Source organism: Camelus bactrianus, chromosome 13 (assembly GCF_048773025.1).
Source record: "Camelus bactrianus isolate YW-2024 breed Bactrian camel chromosome 13, ASM4877302v1, whole genome shotgun sequence".
In the NCBI taxonomy this organism is placed as follows: Eukaryota; Metazoa; Chordata; class Mammalia; order Artiodactyla; family Camelidae; genus Camelus; species Camelus bactrianus.
This window is the reverse complement of record NC_133551.1, coordinates 75,553,872-75,574,665: the sequence shown is the minus strand read 5'-3', so window position 1 is coordinate 75,574,665 and position 20,794 is coordinate 75,553,872. Positions and strand designations below refer to the sequence as shown.

Genomic DNA, 20,794 nt, shown 5'->3' with positions numbered 1-20,794 from the left:
AACCTTAGGACTCTGCCAGAGCTGGGCGAACAGCCAATGTCCTGCTTGGCGTTGCTAGGCAACTCCGGGAGGCGGGCCCAGCTACGGTGGAAAGGGGCTGGTCCCGCCTCCCCAAGCATCTCATTGGGTATTCTCTACTTGGTACCGCCTCCAGGAGCCGGAGGTAAAGGCCTGCTCTTCCGAGGCGTCTCAACCCGGCCGGCGCGTCCTGACGTCACGTCCGGCGGCGGCGGCGGCGTCTCCGCACGGTCTGCCGGGCGCGTACGGCCGGGGCAGGTGGTCAGTGGGGCTGGGCGGGCGGCGTGGTTTCGGGCCCGTGGGGCTGGTGTGGGGAGGACGGGCCCGGATGAGGAGATCGCGGGGCACAGGGAGAGGGAGAGGGGCTATGGGCCGCGGTGGTCGCTGATGGAGTGTGACCGCGGCCGCCTTCCGCCCGGCTGCAGGGACGTGTGGGTGCGGCGTGGGCTCGGTTCACCTGTCTGCAGCCACCTCCCTCCCTTGCTCTGGTCTCGCTGTGCCAGGCTGATAAGTTCGGGCTGATCCCCCGCCTCTTTTCCCAAACTTTTGATTTCCTCCCACCAGCACCCCTTCACGACCCTGTCCCCACCTAGTCCGCCTGCGCCCCTCCCACCCACGGTCTCTGGCCACCCCAAGTATGGGCTGCTTACTTGACCCCCCCGCTCCCAGAGAGGCTTTCAGTTCGTTCCTGTCTCACCTTGCATTCCCTAACCTTGATCCAAGCCCTCGTTGTAATAAATGTGACTGATTAGAGTTCTCCTCCCCTTTCCCTCTTCTCAAGTCCAGGGGCTTGCCACCTATGAGTTGGACTGGCCAGGGTGTCACTGCTGCCTTTCTCCCCTTCAGACGGACCATGGACGGCTCCTTCGTCCAGCACAGTGTGAGGGTTCTGCAGGAGCTCAACAAGCAGCGGGAGAGGGGCCAATACTGCGATGCCACCCTGGATGTGGGGGGCCTGGTGTTCAAGGCGCACTGGAGTGTTTTGGCCTGCTGCAGCCACTTCTTCCAGAGTCTCTACGGGGATGGCTCAGGGGGCAGTGTCGTCCTCCCTGCTGGCTTTGCAGAGATCTTTGGCCTCCTGTTGGACTTTTTCTACACTGGTCACCTTGCCCTCACCTCAGGGAACCGGGATCAGGTGCTTCTGGCAGCCAGGGAGCTGCGGGTGCCTGAGGCTGTAGAGCTGTGCCAGAGCTTCAAGCCCAAAACCTCAGTGGGACAGGCGCCAAGTGTCCGGAGTGGGCTGGGGAAACCTGCCCCCCAGGATGTGAACAGCCACCTCAAGGAGCCCTCAGGCTTGGAGGAAGAGGAAGTTTCAAGGACTCTGGGTCAAGTCCCCAAGGATCAGGAGCTCAGCAGCAGTCTTAGCCCCCAGAGGCCTCAGCTTGGTCTCCCTGCTCAGTGTGAGAGCCCCTCCTTCCTCCATGGGAAACTCAGGCAGGCCCTGAAGCTTTGTCCCCCTGAGGACAAGGAGTCTGAGGATTGCAAAGTGCCCTCCAGGCCCTTTGAGGCTGAAGGTGTCCAGCTGCAGGGCGGGAGTAATGAGGTATTGTGCTCAGGGTGCTGGAAAGGGGGAGGCAGGAGTGGAGAGAAGAGACTGACACTTTCCTGGGATAATCTGGACCCTAAGGTAGAATCTCTTCTGTGGGTTTGGGACAGGTTTTCTCCAAATATAGCTGGTTTTGTCCTGCAGCCTCAGGCTGACCTTTCTGTGAGGCATGGCTTCTTGGGGTGGAGTGGGCAGCATCAAGAGTTTCCCCAGGGTAGTGAAGTCCAGACAAACTTCCAGTTACCCACAAGTAAAGCTATTGCCCTCCAAGTCCAAGATGCGGATGCTGCCTGCCCTGGAACCATCCAGGGAATAGTCATGGATGAAGGGACTTATCTAGGGATGTGCCTGGGTCGGGGCTTGGGATGGGCCTGGATGGAGCTGGCTGCCCTGTCGATCTGTCCCCAGAACCCCTGCTGATTAATTTGGTGACCTCACTCCCTCCTGCTGCCTATTCTGCTCTAGTGGGAAGTGGTGGTTCAAGTTGAGGATGACGGGGATGCCGATTACGTTTCTGAGACTGAGACTGTGCCAGCCAGGAGGAAAGCGAACGTACTCAGAAAGCCCTGTGCTGCCGAGCCGGCCCTGAGCGCAGGTTCCCTGGCAGCCGAGCCTGCTGAGAACAGAAAAGGTACAGCGGTGCCGGTTGAATGCCCCACATGTCATAAAAAGTTCCTCAGCAAATATTATCTAAAAGTTCACAACAGGTAAACGTTCTGTTTTTCTATTTTCTTTTCTTGTCTGCTGTTCCCGTGTTGGGGGAGGGGGCCTGCATTCCCCACTTCTGGGCCATGTAGGGGTCAGGGGCTCCATCTCAGACCCACGTAGTGCCTGACGTTAGCAGGCCTCTTCTCGTCAGGAAGTGAGAACCTGACCTTGGTCGGCTTCCTTCTTCCTCCCCCTCCTCCTTGGAGTGGCTTTGTGGACCTTATCAACAGGTTCCACCCACTGCGGACCTTGACCTCGAACTGGCTTCTGCCCAGGGGATGAGAGAAGCCTGTGGCTCTGTGCTGTGGCTGAGGCCTGACCGTAGGTATTTCTAAAGCCTGGCAGTGTGGGCTTTGGGCGAAGTCATCAATCTTTAGGGTTGGTGCCACCTGCATTTCTGGGGAGAGGTTAGCTCTGAGATGTCAGCTCAGTGTCATTAAAGACCATTTGTCTAAAGCTGCAGTGTCCAATAAGGTAATTAGATGTCACACGAAGATATTTTAACTTGGAAGTTATTAAAATTAAAGAAGTTCAGTTCCTCAGACACGCTAGGTGTATTTCAAGGGCTTGGTGGCCACATGTGGCCCCTGACTGCCAAATGCAACAGCAGAGGCAGATGGTTTCCATCATGCCAGAGGGTCCTCTTGGACGGCGCTGCTCCAGAGTCCCTGCAAGGCCTCCAGGAATGGCATCTAGGTGACTTGACTCCCTGTCCTGCCCCTCCCTGGCCCAAGACATCACTGGTGCACCGCTGTGCTGTTTCTTGCCAAGCCAGATTGCGCCATACCCGTTTTCTCAGTATGAAGCTCTGGGAAGCCACCGGCAACCGAATAGGGTTGGAATTGGGAGTGAAGCCCGTTTGTTCTCCCTGCTTGGGGGCAGCTGCTGCCAGTGGCGTCTTCAGGGAAGTCACCATCCGGTGGTCCATGTCTGCCTGGACACACCCCCAGTGTAAGACACGGGTGCAGGCAGAGTCCTCACCCTACCTTGGGCTGCAGGCTGCTGGACTGACCCTGAGAAGTGGGAGGGAGTGATGGCCTCCTGCGGTCACTGGGACGGGGGACAAGGACAGTCAGTGTAGCAGCAGAGGATAAGAGGAGTGTGTGGCCTCTGGCAGGCGGTGAGAGCTCTCCCAGGGCCGCTCACGTGCTCTGAGGTCAGGGTTCATTTTGTTCATTCAGTGAGCTGTCTGCCAGGAGCTGGGCACTGGGGATACCTTAGTGAACAGAACAAAGAGGCCTTGTGGAGCTTGCCTTCCAGCAGGGCGATGAGACTCTGAACTACCAGATAAGTGACTTCGCAGTGTGATGAAGGACTGGAAGTGCCACAGAACAAAGGAGAAGGACAGCAGGGCCAGGGCAGGGGAGTTCAGGGTGGGGTCAGGTTGTGATTCTAAAGAAAGTCCCGCAGACTCAAAGGAAGTGAGGATGGCTGGGGAGAGCGCTCTGGGCCTGAGAGGAGCCAGAGCAGAGCCTCTGGGTTGGCAGGGAGGCCAGGCCGGGGACCGAGTCTGGCAAGGTACGGGGCAGGCCAGCAATACCCTCATAGGCCCCCAGGCCTTTCTCAGGGTGAGATGGAAAGCTTTAGAGGGTTGTGAGCAGAGGTGATGAGATCCGACCATACTTAAGGGCCCCTCTGGCTCCTGAAGTTAAAACATGTGTGTTGGTTGGGAAGGGTATAGCTCAGTGGTAGAGCGTGTTCTTAGCATGCGCAAGGTCCTGGGTTCAATTCCCAGTACCTCCATTCAAAAAAAAAATCTACAAAATAGAAACAGACTCGCAGACATAGTAAATAATTTTATGGTGACGAGGGGAAAGAGAGTGGGAAGGGATAAATTTGGGAGTTTGAGATTTACAAATGTTAGCCATTATATATAAAAATAGACTTTAAAAAGTTTCTTCTGTATAGCACAGGGAACTACATTCAGTATCTGGTAATAACCTTTAATGAAAAAGAATACGAAAACGAATATATGTATGTATATGTATGACTGGGACATTGTGCTGTACGCCAGAAATTGATGCATTGTAACTGACTGTACTTCAATTAAAAAAAAAATCAAAAAACAAAAAACAACAACCTGTTGGGAGGCAGGTGTGGAGCACGAGACAGGCTAGGAGGCCCAGGCAGGAGCCTGAGGATGGCGTGGCTGCACTGGGTGGTAATATGGAGGCGAGGTGAAGTGGTCAGATTCTGGCCATGGTTTTGAAGGTAGAGCCCACAGAAGTTCCAGGGAGACTGAGTGGTTTCTTCAGGGAGTCAGGGCCTGAGGATTATTTCTGCCTTTGGGGAGATGCTGGCAGCTGGGCCTCCTCATTGGCCTGTGTGGTGGCTCCAGGGTGTCCCCTCCGGCATGACGCTGTGTGGCCCTTTCCCCTGCAGAGTCTGCACAAGAGAGAAGGGTTTCGGGGCTCACCCCTGCAGGTTCACCAGTGGAGTCTGACTGATCCTCAGGTGGCGACGTCAGGTCCTTCCTCTGCCGTGGAGCACAGCCCTGGCAGCGGGGCATCAGAAGGGGCACTGGCTGAGGGAGGGCAGGGAGTTCTGCTCAGCCCCCACACCCCCTGTGGATTCTCCCAGCAGGAAACACACTGGGGAGAAACCCTTCGAGTGTCCCAAATGTGGAAAATGTTACTTTCGGAAGGAGAACCTCCTAGAGCATGAAGCCCGGAACTGCATGAACCGCTCGGAACAGGTACCTGGGGGCCAGCCCGGGTCCTTGTGGGCAGGAGTGTGCTGGTCTCTGTTGCTCTGCCATCGGGGAGGGGCCCCCAGGAGACTGTCCTAGACAGGACTGTAAACTCCAGAGCTGCAGGGTCCTTGGATGTCCGTGAGTCCACCCCCTTGGTACTACAGTTGGGGACACGGGTCCCAGAGGCAGATGGGACAAGCCCAGGAGGGACTTGGCAGGAGGCATTTTGGGTTTGCCTGACTAGGCCCCTGGGCTTTGGAGACGGGGTACTTCGGTGGGGGTTGGCTACTGAGAAAGGCCTCCTGGCCATCTCCCCCAACCCCCCTGGCTGGCTAAACCCTGCCTGTCTCTTCCTAGAGGCCTGTCGCTGGCAGAGTGGGGCTGTGAGGGAGGCCGTTCGGCCCCTAGCCCCAGCCTAGCCCCAGCCTGGCGTGGTGGGCCTACAGCGCTCAGTGACGGTCAGGGTCAGGGCAAGCAGGTTACATGTTGCCCTCTCCCACCCTAGCGCCCCTCTCCCTGGGCAGACTCCTCCCAGCAGCGAGTGGAAACCCGGGCAGAGTCTGCCGTCGCGGGCAGAGCCCCCGCTGATGCCGGCCCTGCTTGCCCCCACACTGCCAGGTCTTCACCTGCTCCGTGTGCCAGGAGACCTTCCGCCGGAGGATGGAGCTGCGGGTGCACATGGTGTCCCACACAGGGGAGATGCCCTACAAGGTTAGGCTCGGCCTGACCCCAGGGACGGAGGGGCAGCCCGGGACCCCTCCCACCCAGCCCTTTTTGCGGGAGAGTCAGGTGCCTCCCTCGGCCAGCCATCAAGGAGCTCAGCCTTCCCTCCCCATCCAGTGCTCCCGTATCTTCGGGTAGGGCTGCTGGTCCTTTCTGGGCCCTTGTTTCTTTCCGTGGAGGGCAGGCCCAGCATCCCTGTGGGCCTGGCACTGGAGGCTTTCACACCAAGTCAAGGAGCCTCCCGGCATCTCACACTGGGCCTTGCCTTTAAGTTCCCACCCCATAGCCCAGGGGTGACCAGGGTTCCATGGTTGTAGGCTGCCTCAGAGGTGACTGTGGGCCTATTTTTCAGTGTTCCTCCTGCTCCCAGCAGTTCATGCAGAAGAAGGACCTGCAGAGCCACATGATCAAGCTTCATGGAGCCCCCAAGCCCCACGCCGTAAGTGCCAGGCCGTGTGGAGGGCGGGGCCGGGCTCCCGCTGGTGCTGGGACTGGCGCGAGTGAGGTGCCTGGAGTGGCGTCTAGAGCAGGTGGGCTGCATGGTGTCTGCCATGGGGGAAAGGTCAAGGGGATTCCGTGGGGCTCCGGGGGCAGTCCTACCTGTCCTTACTCTGTGGGCCCACTCCCTCTGGCCATCCCCTCTGTCCCTCAGTGTCCCACCTGTGCCAAGTGCTTCTTGTCCCGAACGGAACTGCAGCTGCACGAGGCTTTCAAGCACCGTGGGGAGAAGCTGTTCGTGTGTGAGGAGTGTGGGCACCGGGCGTCAAGTCGGAACGGCCTGCAGATGCACATCAAGGCCAAGCACAGGTGGGGGTTGGCCCGTTTCCCCAGGCCCTGGCCCTGCTGCTGGCCCCAGGCCAGCCAGTGGGCTGGGGAGGCCAAGTTGCTGAGGTGCACGTCCCCCACCCTGAGTCTGGTGCCTGCAGCCTTTTTGGGTGGGGGTGCCTGAGGGGTGAGCAGGCTTGCCCAGCAGGGAGGCCGGCAGGGCAGGGGTCTAGGGAAGTGTGGATTTCAGACTAAGATGAGGCTTGGTACCTCCCTGGACAGATTCTCAGTTTCTCATGTTCCCAAGGCGGAGCTAGTGCCCCTTTCCCAGCACTGCCTGAGCCTTCTTTCCACCAGGCAGCTCGTTCTGCCTGGGCCCCTTCCAGTGGCTCAGGTGGGCATGCTTCAGCCTGGCCTGTGTCCTTGGCTCTGGGGCCAGGCATGTTCCCAGCTGCACTGGCGTGAAGGGAGCTGCTTCCCTCGGTGATGGCCTCTGCCTGTGTCCCCCGCCTGGATAGGAACGAGAGGCCGTACGTCTGTGAGTTCTGCAGCCACGCCTTCACCCAGAAGGCCAACCTCAACATGCACCTGCGCACGCACACGGGCGAGAAGCCCTTCCAGTGCCACCTCTGTGGCAAGACCTTCCGCACCCAAGGTGAGGCAGGCCCTTCCCCACCCTGCCCTGGGGTAGAGGCCCCGCAGCTGAGCGCTCGCCCTGTCCCCACAGCCAGTCTGGACAAGCACAACCGCACCCACACCGGCGAGAGGCCCTTCAGCTGTGAGTTCTGTGAGCAGCGCTTCACGGAGAAGGGGCCCCTGCTGAGGCACGTGGCCAGCCGCCACCAGGAGGGCCGGCCCCACTTCTGCCAGATCTGTGGGAAGACCTTCAAAGGTGCCTGGGCCTGCCCTAGGGGAGCAGAGGGCTGGGTGATTTCCCGCTGGGTGACCGGAGATGGTGGCACTTCACCCGGAGAGGTCGGATGCTGCAGTGGCTTTCATCTCTCCTGCGGAGCAGAGCCTTCTCACCATCAAATCTCCACTCCCCAGAATGTTCTCCATTCCCCAGAATTAGTTAATGAGCCTGGCACTGCTTTGACTGAGGGGAAAGGGTGGAGGCTCCTGAGGGCCTGGTGTAGCACTGACCTCCGGGTGGCGCTGTAGAGCCCAGTAGGGCCCAGGAAGCAGTTGCAAACCTGGGACTGCCCACTTCTGCCTCTCCTAATGTGGGGTCCCTTCCCTTCTGCAGCAGTGGAGCAGCTGCGTGTGCACGTGAGAAGGCACAAGGGGGTTCGCAAGTTCGAGTGCACCGAATGTGGCTACAAGTTCACCCGGCAGGTAGGCCTGGGGCCTGGCTCGCCTCCTGCCCCACCGCGGGTCCCTGAGCCCCTTGGCACCCAGCTCTGAGCCCCCTGCTCCACAGGCTCACCTGCGGAGGCACATGGAGATCCATGACCGGGTGGAGAACTACAACCCACGGCAGCGCAAGCTCCGCAACCTGGTCATCGAGGACGAGAAGGTGGTGGTGGTGGCGCTGCAGCCACCAGCTGAGCTGGAGGTGGGCTCAGCCGAGGTCATCGTGGAGTCCCTGGCCCAGGGTGGCCTGGCTTCCCAGCTGCCTGGCCGGAGGCTGTGTGCAGATCACAGCTTCGCAGGCCCGAGCGCCATGGAGCCCTCGCTCATCATCACGGCCACCGTCCCCGAGGACTGTGACACGTAGCCCCCCTGCCCACCAGTCTGCTTGGCCCCAGCCCCCAATAAACCACATGGCTTTGGACTCGATTGTTCTAGCCCATCCTGTGGTCCGTTCCTCAGTAACCTGGACTCCAGGCATGGACTCCACTGTGTACCCTGCCCGACCCTCCGTGCACCTCAGAGCCGGGCCTGCAGCTTCCCCGCGTTGTCCAGAGACCTCGGCCGAGTGGGCTTGGGTGCCTCTCCGTGGGCTGCCTGGGCTTTCTCATGCCATGGTGGCTGGGTGCCAAGAACAAATGTCCCAGCAGGCTCAAGCCTTAAGGCCCTTTTGTGACCTAGCCCTGGAAGTCAAGTGTCAGTGTCATTCCTGCCATGTTGTGTTGGTCCAGTCACCATAAATGACATTCCTTAGATTCAAGGGAACACAGACCCTTCCACTTAGTGGGAAGAGTGTCAAAGAATTTGCACATTTTCCAACTGGCCCAAGGGAGTGCTCCTACTCAGTGCTTGGCATGGAGTGAACGCTCAATCAGTGGTACTGACGGTCATGATCCCAAGAACTCAAGTCAGGCACTACTTACACCCTTCACTGGAGGATTCCCAAAGCACCAGCCCCATGCTAGGCTAAGTCCCTCCAGGGTTTGAGGACCAAGAACCCGTCTAACCATCTTTTCTTTTATTCCTTGACCACTAGGGAGCTCAGTGGTAAAGACAGGATTCAAGTGCAGTAACTGCCAGCCAGGTCACATGCTCCTGATCTGGCAAGGGGACTAGGACAGACTGTGGCCTCACGAAGCTCTTTTCAGCCTGGCAGTGGCCTCTTCCTTGGGTTCAGGTGGGCTCTGCAGGTGTGAGGAATGTTTCTGAGCTTCACGGCCTCTTCTGGGCTCCTCTGTTTTATGGGTTCTACCACCCACCCACCCCCGGCCCTGCCAGGTCCAAGGTTCACCCACTGCAGACAGGGATCTCATCACCATTTGGGACCCCACCTTCAGGAGGAGCAGGGAGTGAGGCAAGGGGCAGAGCACCCAGAGGTGGGGCCGGGAGGCTGCAGCTGGCTCTGGAGCAGGCTACCACTTTGCTCTCCCTGCCCCATGCACGTGGCCTCAGCCTAGAGGACCCAAGACACGGCCAAAGCAGGATAGAGACGACACCAAGTGTATAGGAAATATTTTTATTTCAAAAAATACATATTGAAGGCATCCTAAAACCTTAAATGGGATTCTAGACACGTAAGCTTACAAAACAGACAAATAAATATGCAAATCTGCCCCACCGCCTGGGGCTGGAACTGGATGCTGGACACTGGGGGCGGGGGGTCCTCCAGTACGGAAGTCTCTGGGGTCATATACAGCACACTTCATAGTAGATCAGCATTAAATACTAGTCAGAGTTTTCATAACTTAATTTGTCCTATAGACTGAAAAAGTTGTGTACACCCAACATGTAGACAGTCTCACCCCAGCTGGCCCGGCCTGTCAGTGCAGACATCTGTAAGTGATGGGAACTCCACAGCCTGGAACCGGGGCCCACAAGGAGCGGGGAGGGCAGGGCAGGGAGTAGACGTTTCTCAAGGGTCATCCCTGATCCTGGACCCCCAGGTGGTGCCTGCTGCCTCCCCTTCCCATCTTTGGTCTTTTAAACCAAAGACGGTGGTGGGGACCCGGGCAGTTCTAGAGAGTGAACATCACCGGCCCCACTAAACCAACCATCACCTGAACAGTCACCAGAGTGGGATGGTCATTTCCACGGTGAAGTACCAAAAATCCAGGGAAGACCAGACAAAGGCCCGGGCCCAGGCTCCAGCCCTCAGTGCTGACCATAACCACTGCAGGGGGTTATAAAGGCTTATAAATAAGAAAAATATGTTTGCAGCTCCCCTGTCCTAGCAAAAAAGCTCCCCTCGTGAGTCACTGCCCTTGCCAGAGGCATAGCCACACCCGCCTGGAGGGAGTGGGTGCTCCAGTGACTGCCGCACATGTCTAAGTCCACTCCTCTCCCCGTCCTGCCAGGCCCTTCACAGAGACAGCCCAAGGGAAGGAACCTAGAGTCTTTCCCAGGAGATCGAGGTCTACATGCTCCCCAGGGAGGTCCCCCAGACAAGTGTCCCAGCCGCTATCCAACATCTCCCTGTGTGGCATGTCACACCCACCTGGCAGGGCAGTCTGGCACTGGCTTGGTGATATATATATATATATATATATAAAACCAGGGCTCCATGAGTCTCATGCAGCCCTGCCTTGCTGGGCAGGCACCTGCACCAGAAAAAGGCCCCAGTAACCACTGGGAAGGGAAGTGAGGGCTGCGACTATCCTGGGGGGAGGGGACAGGGAAGCCCCAACTCACTGCGGGAGAACACCAGACCAAGAGGGGTGAAGGCAAAGACTGGGGGAGGGGTCCCCCAAGGGAACAGAGGGCTGAGCACCCACGCTGGCCAAGGCCTGAGGAAGGAAGTACTGGGGCTCATACCCCGCCCTCCCACTGTGCCTACCACATGGGGGCTTGCGAGTGGCCAGCTGAGGCACGACCTAAGACTGAAGGGCCAGCTGTGAGCCGTGGCTGCTCCCGGAGGGGTTGCAGGGCCAGACGGCAGACTTGACAGCCACAACACCGCACCAGGGCTCACAGTGGGCACACAGGAGGGAAGGCAGGGCCCCGTCCAACAGCCCCAAAGGCCAGGAGGCTTCTGGCCAATGAAAGGGCTTTAAGTGCCATTTGTGAAGTAGTGAGAAAACTCTCTCCTGGTGAGAGCATGTGGATGAACACTGATCTAACGAGGGAAACGTCACCGCCCTCCCCTCTGGAAGGGAAAGACAAATTCAAGCAAAGGCTACCTTGGGAACCTTGAGGGGATGAGCCCACCAATCCCCTGAAACGCTCACTCCTCAGAGAAAACCAGGGACACCTGAGCTACAGGGTTTCCCAGGAGCTCCTGCCACCACCCTCCTGGAGAAGCCAGGCACCTCCACCCCGCAGAACGCTTCAGTGACAGGACTGTGACAGATTAAAAATTAAACAAACCAGACCGTTTCGAGGTGTCTCCTTTTAAGGAAAGGCCAAACTACTTTCGAAAACTTGCAACCAACTACTGAGGCCCCCCTGCCCTGGGCTTCCTTGAGAAGCAACAGGACTCTCCACTTGCAGGCCAGTGAGGGCAAGGGTGTCTGCAGCTGTCTGCCTGGCTGGGCTTCAGCAACAAAGTCCCAGGGCCTCCCACTGAGCTGTGACCTTGCATTGCAAGCTTCTTCTCCTGCGCTGGCCAGGGAGGAAGGTCCAGGAGACTCCCAGCCAGCTGGGGACACGTCAGCTGGTTGGTGTGTAGACAGGGACACCCAGCATCTGCCTCAGCCCAGGTCCACTGGGGATAGAACAGTCAGCAGTCCCTGTAGGCCTCCTCCAAGGCCACACTCCTGTCCTGTCCCACTGCCCTGTGCACCCAGGTCTGAGCTCACCTCCAGAGGTCCACCCACGAGGGGTGTTTTGGTGTGAGACCCCAGCAGGGAGGAGGAGCTAGGCAGGTAGAGCCTCTCTCTCCATCTGGGAAGCTGGCCTGCTGGATGTTCAGCACCGGCTGAGGAGCTCGGGACCCCACCGCAGTCATCGTCTGCCTAATTCTTGATGCTCCGGACAGCAAGGCCTGCAGGAAGGCAGGCCGAGGCCATCCTCACTCTTCTGGAAGGACCCCTCCCCCTCCACTCGTACCCCAGAAGTGGCCCTCGTCTCCGGAGGCGGGAGCTAACAGGCACAGGTGGTGGCTGCAGGAGGGGTGTGCGCTGCGTCGGTGAGATGTGTCAGCAGGGAGGCAGCTCTTCCTAGACCAAGGGAGGGGCATCCACCACCGGCCTTGGCCCCAGTAGCTGTGACTCAGGCTCTAAGCGCACAGAAACTCTCCAGGTGTCAGATCCTGAGGTTGGCTCAGCTCAGCGGCCCGAGCGCCCATGCTCCATCTGGTGAGCCCAACCTGTCTTTGTGCACGAAGGAAGGGGGTGCTGCCCCCCAAGAGGTGCCGGGTTACCTGCACCGAGGCCCTCCCGGGGCCAGGCCGGGGCTAGTGCAGCTCGATGGGGTTCTGTGGTGGCCGGGGCCGGCCCACATCCACGTCGCCGCCGCCACTGTCCAGCTCAAAGCCGCGCCCACCCGAGGGCGTCTGGGGCATGAACTGGCGGAAGATGCTGACGCTGCCGTGCCAGAAGGTGGGCTCTGGGAGCCGTCCCACCACGCTCCACGCCCGCGTCTCTGGGTCGTAGGCCTCCACCATGTCGGAGAGTTCAAACGTATTGTCGTACCCCCCAGAGACGTAGAGCTTCCCTCCGAGGACGGCCAGGCTGCCCCCTACATGCATCTGTGGGCCAAGGGGGACGGTGAGTGGAGGCTGGCAGCCAGGGCAGGAGAGAGCCCTCACATCCCTCTCCGTGGGGGAGGTGTCGGGGGCCCTTGGGGGGCGGCCTTGACGCTTCCCAGAGTGATGCTGGGAGCTGTCCTCTGCACACGTCCCAGGACAGGCCGGTGCCCTTCCCACACCCCAGCTAAGACAGGGATCCACGCCCAGGGTCACGGGCTGCCGAGGCAGAGGTGTCCCACGAGCAGCATCAGCCCGGTAAGGCCAGCATGACTGCTCTCCCATCTTACAGATGGGAAAACTGAGCCTTGTATAGCCAACAGTGGCAGAGCTGAGACTCGATCCAAAGTCTGGGCTCTGAACCACAAGGCTGGACTAGTCCATCTTTCCCAAAATTGCTATAATGAGTACGTGTAGCTCATTATGGGGAAAAACATGAAGATACATTTCCTAAATGTAAAGATGTTAAGTAAACCGTAATATTATAAATTTTGACCTTTGCCACACAGAGGTATCGTAAGAGCAGGTTTGGAAATTTTAATTTTTGTTTGCTTGTTTTTGTATTTTTAGGGGGGTAATTAGATTTATTTGTTTATTTTTAGAGGAAGTACTGGGAATTGAACCCAGGACCTCGTGCATGCCAAGCATGTGCTCTACCACTTGAGCTACACCCTCCCCCAAGGTTTGGTAATTTTTAAGGAAGACAGAAAAAGAAACAGGCAGGTGTAGATGTGTATCTGGGACCAAGGAGATTGGCCATATGAACAAAGGCCACTGACCTTCCTGGCCCCATCACACTGTCAAGCTCAGTATCCTCTTCTCAAACAGGCAGAGAAGAGGAGAAACCCTGTTAGGCAGCAGCAGTGTGGGGGTTCTGTTCAGAGCACGCAGCATTTGTTCAATAAATGCATTCCCAAAGTCAGTGCCCAAAGACCGCGTCCCCTTTATTGTCCCCCTTGTTCACTCTGCTCCAGCCACACTATGCAGAGGGCTTACTCCATGGACACACCAGGCCCACCCTGCCCCAGGGCCTTTGGACTTGCTGTCCCTCTGTGGATTACTCTTCCTCAGCAAGCTCTCGGGCTCATAACAGGTACTCAATGAACACCGGTCTGAATGGATGAACTCACTAAGCCATGTGACCCTGGCATCTTATTTAAGGTCTCAGTTTGATCAGTGAGACAATACCGGGAAAGGGCCCAACACAAGCCCTGCTCACCAGGACTGTCTCTGAAGCTCTTATGCTGACACTCTGGTTGGAACCCAGGACCAGCCTGTGCTCCCAAGGCTGAGATGTCTGTGGATTTACCTGATTCATGGATGGGATCTTATCCCATTCGTTCTTGGTGGGGTTATACACGTCCACCTCAGCGGAGTCGTCCCTGTGAAGGGGAAGGGGGGGAAAGGGGTCAGAGGGAGTAGAAGCACCAGGGGTGTGAAGGGCTAGAGAAGGTTCCTCCAGGCCCACGTCCTTTAGGGACTTCTGGGATGCTATCTGGCAGCCCACTGGCCAGGGGGACCCGATCCCTGGTTCATGGGGGCTGATTTCAGGCTCCCACACCTCCTGGCCTCAGCGCTGAGGCCAGGGCCCAGCCTTGCTCTGCACATCCAAAGGTCATGCCCTTGGCTTCCACAGCCCAGCATCAACGCTGCTGCTGCCCCTCCCCAAGCTTGCTTGCGATCTTGAAATTATCATGGCCCTTCCTTACCAGTCTCCTACTCACCCCTCCAGTGTGGACTTGTGCCACCTCTTCAGGACAGCCTTCCCCGGCTGACCAGCTGAGGCCAGGCCTCCCGCCCCACTGCACACCCCAGCGTGCCCTGGACCATGCCTCCTCAGCCACTGCCCTCCCCACCACTGTCAGCCGCCCAATCCCATCCTGTTCACTGCTGCATCCTCTGTGTCCCACAGCAAGACCACAATGACAGGGCTGAGGACGCCACCACCACCCTTCCCCTTGGAGTCTGGACCCTTCAATCTTGTTTGACACGCTCCTGATCCCTGCAATAAAAGGTTCAAAGGCACGGCTTTGCAAAACAAAGACACTACCCCCAAAATAGTGGTAGCAGTAACAGTCAGGATGCTCACAGGTCAGCAGAAGAACCAGAGACTAAATAGTTTAGGTTCCCTACACTGCCGCTGAGACCAAAAGCAGCCACAGACATATCAACAAAGTAGCTGGTTGTATTCCAATAAAACCTTGTTCAGAGACACAAATTTGAATTTCACATAACTTCTCACATGTTACCAAATACCACTCTCACTCTAATTTTTTTCCTCCAATCATTTCAGAACGTAAAGACCATTCTTAGTTCGTGGCCCATATGACGATGATAATTACCATGGAAACCCACTGGGCTGTCCCCCCACCCACCGCTGCCCCCTCCCCACTGCAGAGACATAGACGGTGCCAGAAGTGGCTGGGCTGGACAGTGCTCTCAGCTACTGCCTCTGCAGGGCCCGAGACACCAAAGCCCAGAAGCCGGGTTAAACGGAGACCAAGGCAGAGCACTGTTGGGTGAGGAGGAAGAGCTGGTAACTGCTCACGGCCTAGGATAGCCAGCAGTCGGCGGGCTGAGGCCTCCACGCAGCGTGGGATGCCTCCCTGTTACTATGGCACCTTCTGGACAGGAGCTACCACGGCAGGGGGCGTTCTGAGCATGGGTTTTGTGTGCGAGGCGCCAAAGTGCGAGAACAGGGTGGCTCTGGGACACACACGCTCAAGTGCATGAGACCTGGGCCCTCGCTCCTCACTTGGAGGACAAATGGATTGCCTTTACCGATGCTCACTCTCGGCCAGGTTTGGTGGTGGTGGCGGTGGCGGTGGTGGTGGTGGAGGGAGTGAACAGAGTCGAGCCTGCCTTCCCTGACCCCTCATGGCTCAGGAGAACCTGTATGAAAGCTAACAGTGGGCCTGGGGGGCACCCTAATGTTTGCACGTGGGGCGTTTTAGCAACAGACCAGTGACTAAGACCAGGAGGAGGAAGGCATCGGGGCCTTCTGTCCACAGACCAGTCCTTGGGCAAGTCCTGCTGTAAGACCCTGGTGGGGAAGGACATTCTCAAAGGCGCTCAGCCTGGAACTACCATGAGGAGGTGAAGCCAAGGTCCTGCACTCTGATATGTTGTATTTATAGCAAAGAGGTCTCCACCCCCTCTTTGAAGGCATTACCACAACTTGGGGGAGGGAGAGCTGGGCAAAGGGTCAGATGAGGTTTTATAACAGGACCAGGAGCTGGTTGGAATTCTGGGGCTTTCTCAGAGCAGACCTGAGCAGACCATAGCTTTCTGGGACACGGTGAGGCCTGGCCCCCTGGCCACTTGCACAAGTTACACCGAGAAGCTGAGAAGCAGTATCCTCGTCCTCTGAGGTTCTCAATTCAAAGCCCCAGACAGAAAGGGGATGGCCATTCACACCCTGCCCTTCCCTCCTGGTCCTGCAGCTTCAGGCAGGCTCTAGGCCAGGGAGGGGAGCAGCAGGTATACACAACCACCTGTGTACGTGCACACGTGTACGCGTGCACAGCAGCTGTGCGTGGCAGGCAGGGAGCACTCAGTTCCTTCGATGCCCACTGGCCCATCAGGAGGGGGCACTTGGCTGTGACAAGTCATCAAGGCCCACGGACGCATGGTGACCACACCTGGGACCTGGGATGGGTGTCCTCAATTCAAACCCTGTGCTACCACTTAGAGCCTCTGGCTGTGAGCAAGTCCCTGACCCCTCCAAGCGTCGGTTCTTCCCTCTGTGAAATGGGGACAGTGGTGCCCATCTCATTAGACAATCATGGGGATCAACTGTGAAAATGCCCGAGGCAGGCAGCCCAGAGCTTGGCACATCCGAGGCCTCAACACTCACTAAGTACTGTCGTTGTCTCCACAGGCAGCTCCAGGTTTGTTCAACGTCAGGCCCCTCCCTGGTCCAGAGGGGCTGTGGCATCCCTGGACAAGCGTTCTTCCAACAAGACTCACGGGCCCTCCCTGCGCCAGGCCAGGCGGGAAGGGAACAGACAGAGCCCGGGGAACACTGAGCACGCAAGTGCTGCTCTTTCTGCAGAGGGGGCGGGGCCGGCCCTCCACCTGGCACCGCCGGACACTGAGCTAGCCCACAAAGGGTCCCTCTGTCAAGGCCACCCCTCCTGCAAAGACTCAAGTGTCCAGAAAGCTCTCCTCTGCTCTTTTCTCTGGTTTTTGTGAATGCCACATGAGACCAAGCAGCGCTTTTTAGTGGGACCCCTTGGGTGCAGTCCAGCCAAAGACACACAATTGATTCAGCTTCTGTGAATCTCAAAAAGGTCTCTGAGAGGACCCAGCTCCCTCACACCTAGGGTCCCTAGAAGCCCACAGAAACAGCTCTAAGAAATGGGGATAGAACAAGGATTCAGGTCAGAAAAGACCCAGCCTCACATCCCAGCGGGACCCCAGTTTCCTCATCTGTGAAATGGGGAGAACAGAGATCATGTACTTAGCACAGGGTTAAAAACAAAAAGATCACACAGGTGGCCTTGGCCCAGGGGACTCACCTGATGAAGTACATGAGTCCGTTCAGAGTTACTGTCTTGGGGGCAAAGGACCAGGTTGGGAGCTGCCCGCAGTCCACCAGCGACCAGAGGTCCGTGTCCGGGTGGTAACACTGCATCACCATGGTCTCCTTGCCGGCCAGGGAGCCAATGGCATAGAGCCGGCCGCGGCAGGCGGTGGTGGAGCAGTTGTCCATGGGGTAGGTCATGGGCTGCAGGGCCTCCCAGGAGTCGGTGGTGTGGTCGTAGCGCTCTGTGCTGTCAGCGGCCACCACATATAGCAGCCCGTCCAGCACGGATGAGCTGTGGTACTCCCGGGCCTTCAGCATGGGTGCCACCTCCGTCCACTCGTTCACGCTCGAGTTGTACCTCCACACGCAGTCGTAGAGCCGGGAGCCGTCGGACCCGCCTGCCGGGCGCAGAGTGGGCAGTCAGCCCTGGCCGCTCAGGGTGAGTCACGGCCTGTGACTCCCTGAACGTCTGAGGTAGCCTCCCGGGGAAGGGGGGAGTGACCCTCAGCTGGCTCCACATAAACACATATCCTCTCTCAGCAAAGCCCAGGCCAAAGGCTCCATGCTGCAGCCAAGGCCACGCACATGCTGACCCCTGCCCAGGAGGATGGCCAAGCTCCATCAAAATGCCACCAAATCTCTGCAGGCCACGCCAAGGCCTGGGGGCTGCAATTCTCAGTAAACAGCAACCTTAGTCAGGACCTCCCCAGCCCCGACTCGGTCAAACACTTCAACTGGACCAGGACCTTGGATCTTCAGAGACCATTATCCTGGGGAGCCACAAAGCATGTGGGTGGGGCAGAGGGGACTCGTTCACCAAATTCTAGGCTTCTTGGGCATCCCCTAACCAAGGCTGTGCCAGATGAGTTGAGAAGAAGAAACCTGTCACGTTGCAAGCAAGAAATCTAACGCACAATCAACTGTGTTTCAATAAAAGAAAAAAATTCTAGCACAGAGAGTAATGCTAGGGTGGACCCCTGGGGCTCTATTTCCTGATTCAGGTGCAGGTTGCTGCACATATGTTTTGTTTGGAAAAAGGGCTTGATGGCTTTTGAAAAATTAAAAAAAATTTTTTTAGAAAAGGGCTTAAAACAAAACACCCCAGTGGTGCTAGCTGTAACCATGAATTAAGCCAGGTCTACAAAGGACATTAGAATTCCCAGTGTGAAAGGACCCCAAGAACCCCAGGGACTGCGTTTCCCTATGGCCCCAAGACAGGGCACAGCAGGCTATCTGGCTCACAGCCCTGAGCTTTTCGAGGGAAAAGACAGTCCTGGTAAAGTCCTCTCTGGTGCCTTCTTCCTTCTAAAGGAGAACTGTGTCAAAGGCAGCTGAAGCCACTTGCTTGCCCCCATGAAATTCCCTACAGGCAGCTGCAGGGAATGGCCCAGGCACCCGCCTAAACCCAAAGGATTAGCTGCTCAGCTGAGACATTTATGGAAGGGCGTGCAAAGTTGGGGCGAGTCTGACCAGTCCTGGGAGTTCACTGCCCAGACTGGGGGGGGGGGGGCAGGGAACGGGACGGTTTCCAAACAACATGGGGCCAACCTCAGATTGGAAAGGCACTGGTTCTGGCATATTCTTGCAGAGGCTAGAACTGGAGCTGCAGGCCAAGGAAGCTGTGGTCACAGGGCCAAGTGTGTCCTCAGGCTGGGAAGCACCCCACAGAACACTTGGAGAGTATCTTGGAGCTGCCTTTCTCCTGAACGTACCAGGCTGGACGCAAGACTGATGGCCCAGCCCAGCCCGAGCCTCCCTGACCGGTCCAGCCCTCTGCAGGCTGAGTGAACGCTCTGCCGGGTTCTTTCCTTATATAGCCGTCATACAGACCGCCCTTCCTCACCCCACGCAAGGAGGCAGCCTCATGCTTAAACCGGGGTTTAAATTGAATAAAAAATGTGGGAGATGCCCAGGATTGGGGCCGGCTGGGACCCGCCCAGCATGACTCAGCAGTGTTTTGGGGTTGGGCCAAGTAACTGGGAGAAAACCTCTTAGCATGTGACTATGTTTACAGTCGCTGGGCTGGGAGCAGCCTAAACACCATGTGACCCACAGCACACGCACGGCTTAGGTGTAAAGCCCAAGGGAACCTCGTCACTGGGGACAAAATGAGTGAGTCAGGAGACTCGTGCTGATGAGCCGTGAACTCCCCGGGGTGGGGGAGAATGGATGTACCACAGGGCTTCGGTTCCTGGCCTGTCCTCGGATCCCTTAGGGAGAAAAGAAAGCACTCATTGTTCAGGGTAACTGTCCCAGTATCTTCCAGCCAAATGGGGGCACCTCCCGGGCAAAGAAGGGGCTACCCAGGCAGGCCCTGCTGCACAGGGAAGAGACCCACAAACAGCTACTTGTTCCCACTCACACAGAGGACTCAGAAGTTCTTCTAAGTCTTAAGTATCAATCCTAGAAACGTGTCTGTGTCTGCCAATCTGGGGAGGGGTAAGGGCAGTGGCCGTTGGCACCCAGATGCGGTCCCGGGATTCCAGATTCTCCTGCAGGTGGGTGTGCTCACCCAGGGGCGCGGAGGGCTCGCCGGCCCAGGGTCCTCCTGGCCAGCCCCCAGCCCACTCACCTGTCACGTAGATGTCGTTGCCCAGCGCCACGATGCTGTAGCCCCCGCCCAGGTGGTTGGGGAACTCGGCCAGGTAGCGCCACTGGCCCGTCTGCGGGTTGTAGCAGTCGACGGTGACCAACTCGTCACAGTCCTGGTCACAGCCGCCCACTAGAACGAGGATCTCGGCGAGGCCAGTGGAGGGGCGCGGGCGCATCCGGGGGCAGGGCCCGCGATCGTGACGGTCGTAGCGCGCCGCCTGGAAGTCGCGCGCCTCGCGCACCAGGCGCAGGCAGGGCGGGCAGCGCGCCACCAGCGGCTCGGCCTCGACGTGCGCTAGCAGGTAGAAGCGGCGCACGAAGGGCAGGCGCACCGCCTCCAGCAGCTGCGGCCAGTGCGCGGCGCGGCGCGGCGGGTCGGCGCGCACCCAGCGCAGCGCTAGCTGGTAGGCGGCCTCCTCCTTGGGCACGCACAGCCCGTCGTCGCGCAGGTAGCGCAGCAGCCTCGCCAGCGGCAGCCGCTCCAGCTGCTCCGCGCCCAGCTCGCCCACGTGGCGCAAGATGAAGCGCTGAGCGGCGCTCGCCAGCCCCGCGCAGCTGAAGGCCTCGGCAAAGTCCTGCATGTCCAGGCAGTTGGTCAGGTCGAGCTGCTGCTGCAGGAAGGCGCCGCACGCCTCCTTCACGGCCGGGAACTGCAGCAGGTCGGCTGCGCGCAGCAGCGGCTCGGCGTTGTCGCCGCTCACCGCCACGCGGCCGGTATAGCTGAAGTCGAGGAGCAGCTGCAGCATGTCGGGAGGCACGCCGTGCAGGCGTACCCGCTCGGCGCGGCTCTCGCGCAGCTGCCCGGCGAACATGGCGCGGAAGTAGGGGCTGGCGGCCGCCAGCACGGCGCGGTGCGCCGGAAAGTCGCGCCCGCCCGCCGCCTCCAGGGTCACATCCAAGAACTTGCGCTCGGCGCGGAGCTGGCTCAGGCCGCGCAGCAAGCTCAGCGCGTGCGCGGGGTCCGAGAAGGGCAGCACCGCCAGGGGCGCCGGCCGCTCCATGACGCCTTCGCCGCGGGGCGCGGGGCCGCTATGCGCGTCGCTCGGGGACGCCGCCGCCGGGGCCTGCGGGAAAGACGCTGCGAGCTGGACGCCGCCGCTATAAATACGGCGGGGCGCAGCCCGCCTCTCTAGGGTAGGGTCGGGAGGGGGCGGGGCGCCGAGGGAACCGCCCACTTAACCCCTCCGGGCC

The 20,794-nt window shown here is 58.6% G+C and overlaps 2 protein-coding genes across 11 annotated transcripts; one reads left to right on the top strand and one right to left on the bottom strand.

The window, feature by feature from the left end:
• Window positions 1-149: 149 nt before the first annotated feature.
• On the top strand, window positions 150-8,231 carry ZBTB48 (zinc finger and BTB domain containing 48). 10 transcript variants are annotated; one of them, XM_074377525.1, is made up of 11 exons: window positions 152-279; window positions 865-1,645; window positions 2,030-2,271; window positions 4,853-4,967; window positions 5,583-5,675; window positions 6,040-6,126; window positions 6,340-6,494; window positions 6,971-7,107; window positions 7,180-7,344; window positions 7,699-7,787; window positions 7,873-8,231. In XM_074377525.1, exons 2-11 carry the CDS (start codon window positions 872-874, stop codon window positions 8,167-8,169), a joined length of 2,154 nt encoding a protein of 717 aa, XP_074233626.1. In that variant the 5' UTR covers window positions 152-279; window positions 865-871; the 3' UTR covers window positions 8,170-8,231. The 10 variants fall into 10 exon arrangements, 9 of the variants coding, with proteins under 9 accessions (XP_074233626.1, XP_074233622.1, XP_074233620.1 ...); XM_074377521.1 differs by having other exon boundaries at window positions 800-1,561; XM_074377519.1 differs by having other exon boundaries at window positions 800-1,645; window positions 4,856-4,967.
• A 1,073-nt stretch (window positions 8,232-9,304) lies between these two features.
• On the bottom strand, window positions 9,305-20,701 carry KLHL21 (kelch like family member 21). Its single transcript, XM_010957599.3, has 4 exons — window positions 19,584-20,701; window positions 17,004-17,409; window positions 13,793-13,865; window positions 9,305-12,486 (listed from the first exon to the last, which is right to left on the bottom strand). The coding sequence occupies exons 1-4, from the start codon at window positions 20,602-20,604 to the stop codon at window positions 12,193-12,195; spliced, it is 1,794 nt and encodes a 597-aa protein (XP_010955901.2). The 5' UTR covers window positions 20,605-20,701; the 3' UTR covers window positions 9,305-12,192.
• Between the last annotated feature and the right edge of the window lie 93 nt (window positions 20,702-20,794).

Excerpts from the sequence above, each read along its gene's own strand:
- ZBTB48 (XM_074377517.1), top strand. The coding sequence starts at position 818 with ATGAGTTGGACTGGCCAGGGTGTCACTGCTGCCTTTCTCCCCTTCAGA. Across the intron at positions 7,108-7,179 it reads CAAGACCTTCCGCACCCAAG|CCAGTCTGGACAAGCACAAC; the intron begins GTGAGGCAGGCC and ends CTGTCCCCACAG. Across the intron at positions 7,345-7,698 it reads CTGTGGGAAGACCTTCAAAG|CAGTGGAGCAGCTGCGTGTG; the intron begins GTGCCTGGGCCT and ends TCCCTTCTGCAG.
- KLHL21 (XM_010957599.3), bottom strand. The coding sequence starts at position 20,604 with ATGGAGCGGCCGGCGCCCCTGGCGGTGCTGCCCTTCTCGGACCCCGCG. Across the intron at positions 17,410-19,583 it reads CAACGACATCTACGTGACAG|GCGGGTCCGACGGCTCCCGG; the intron begins GTGAGTGGGCTG and ends TGCGCCCGGCAG. Across the intron at positions 12,487-13,792 it reads AGATCCCATCCATGAATCAG|ATGCATGTAGGGGGCAGCCT; the intron begins GTAAATCCACAG and ends CTTGGCCCACAG.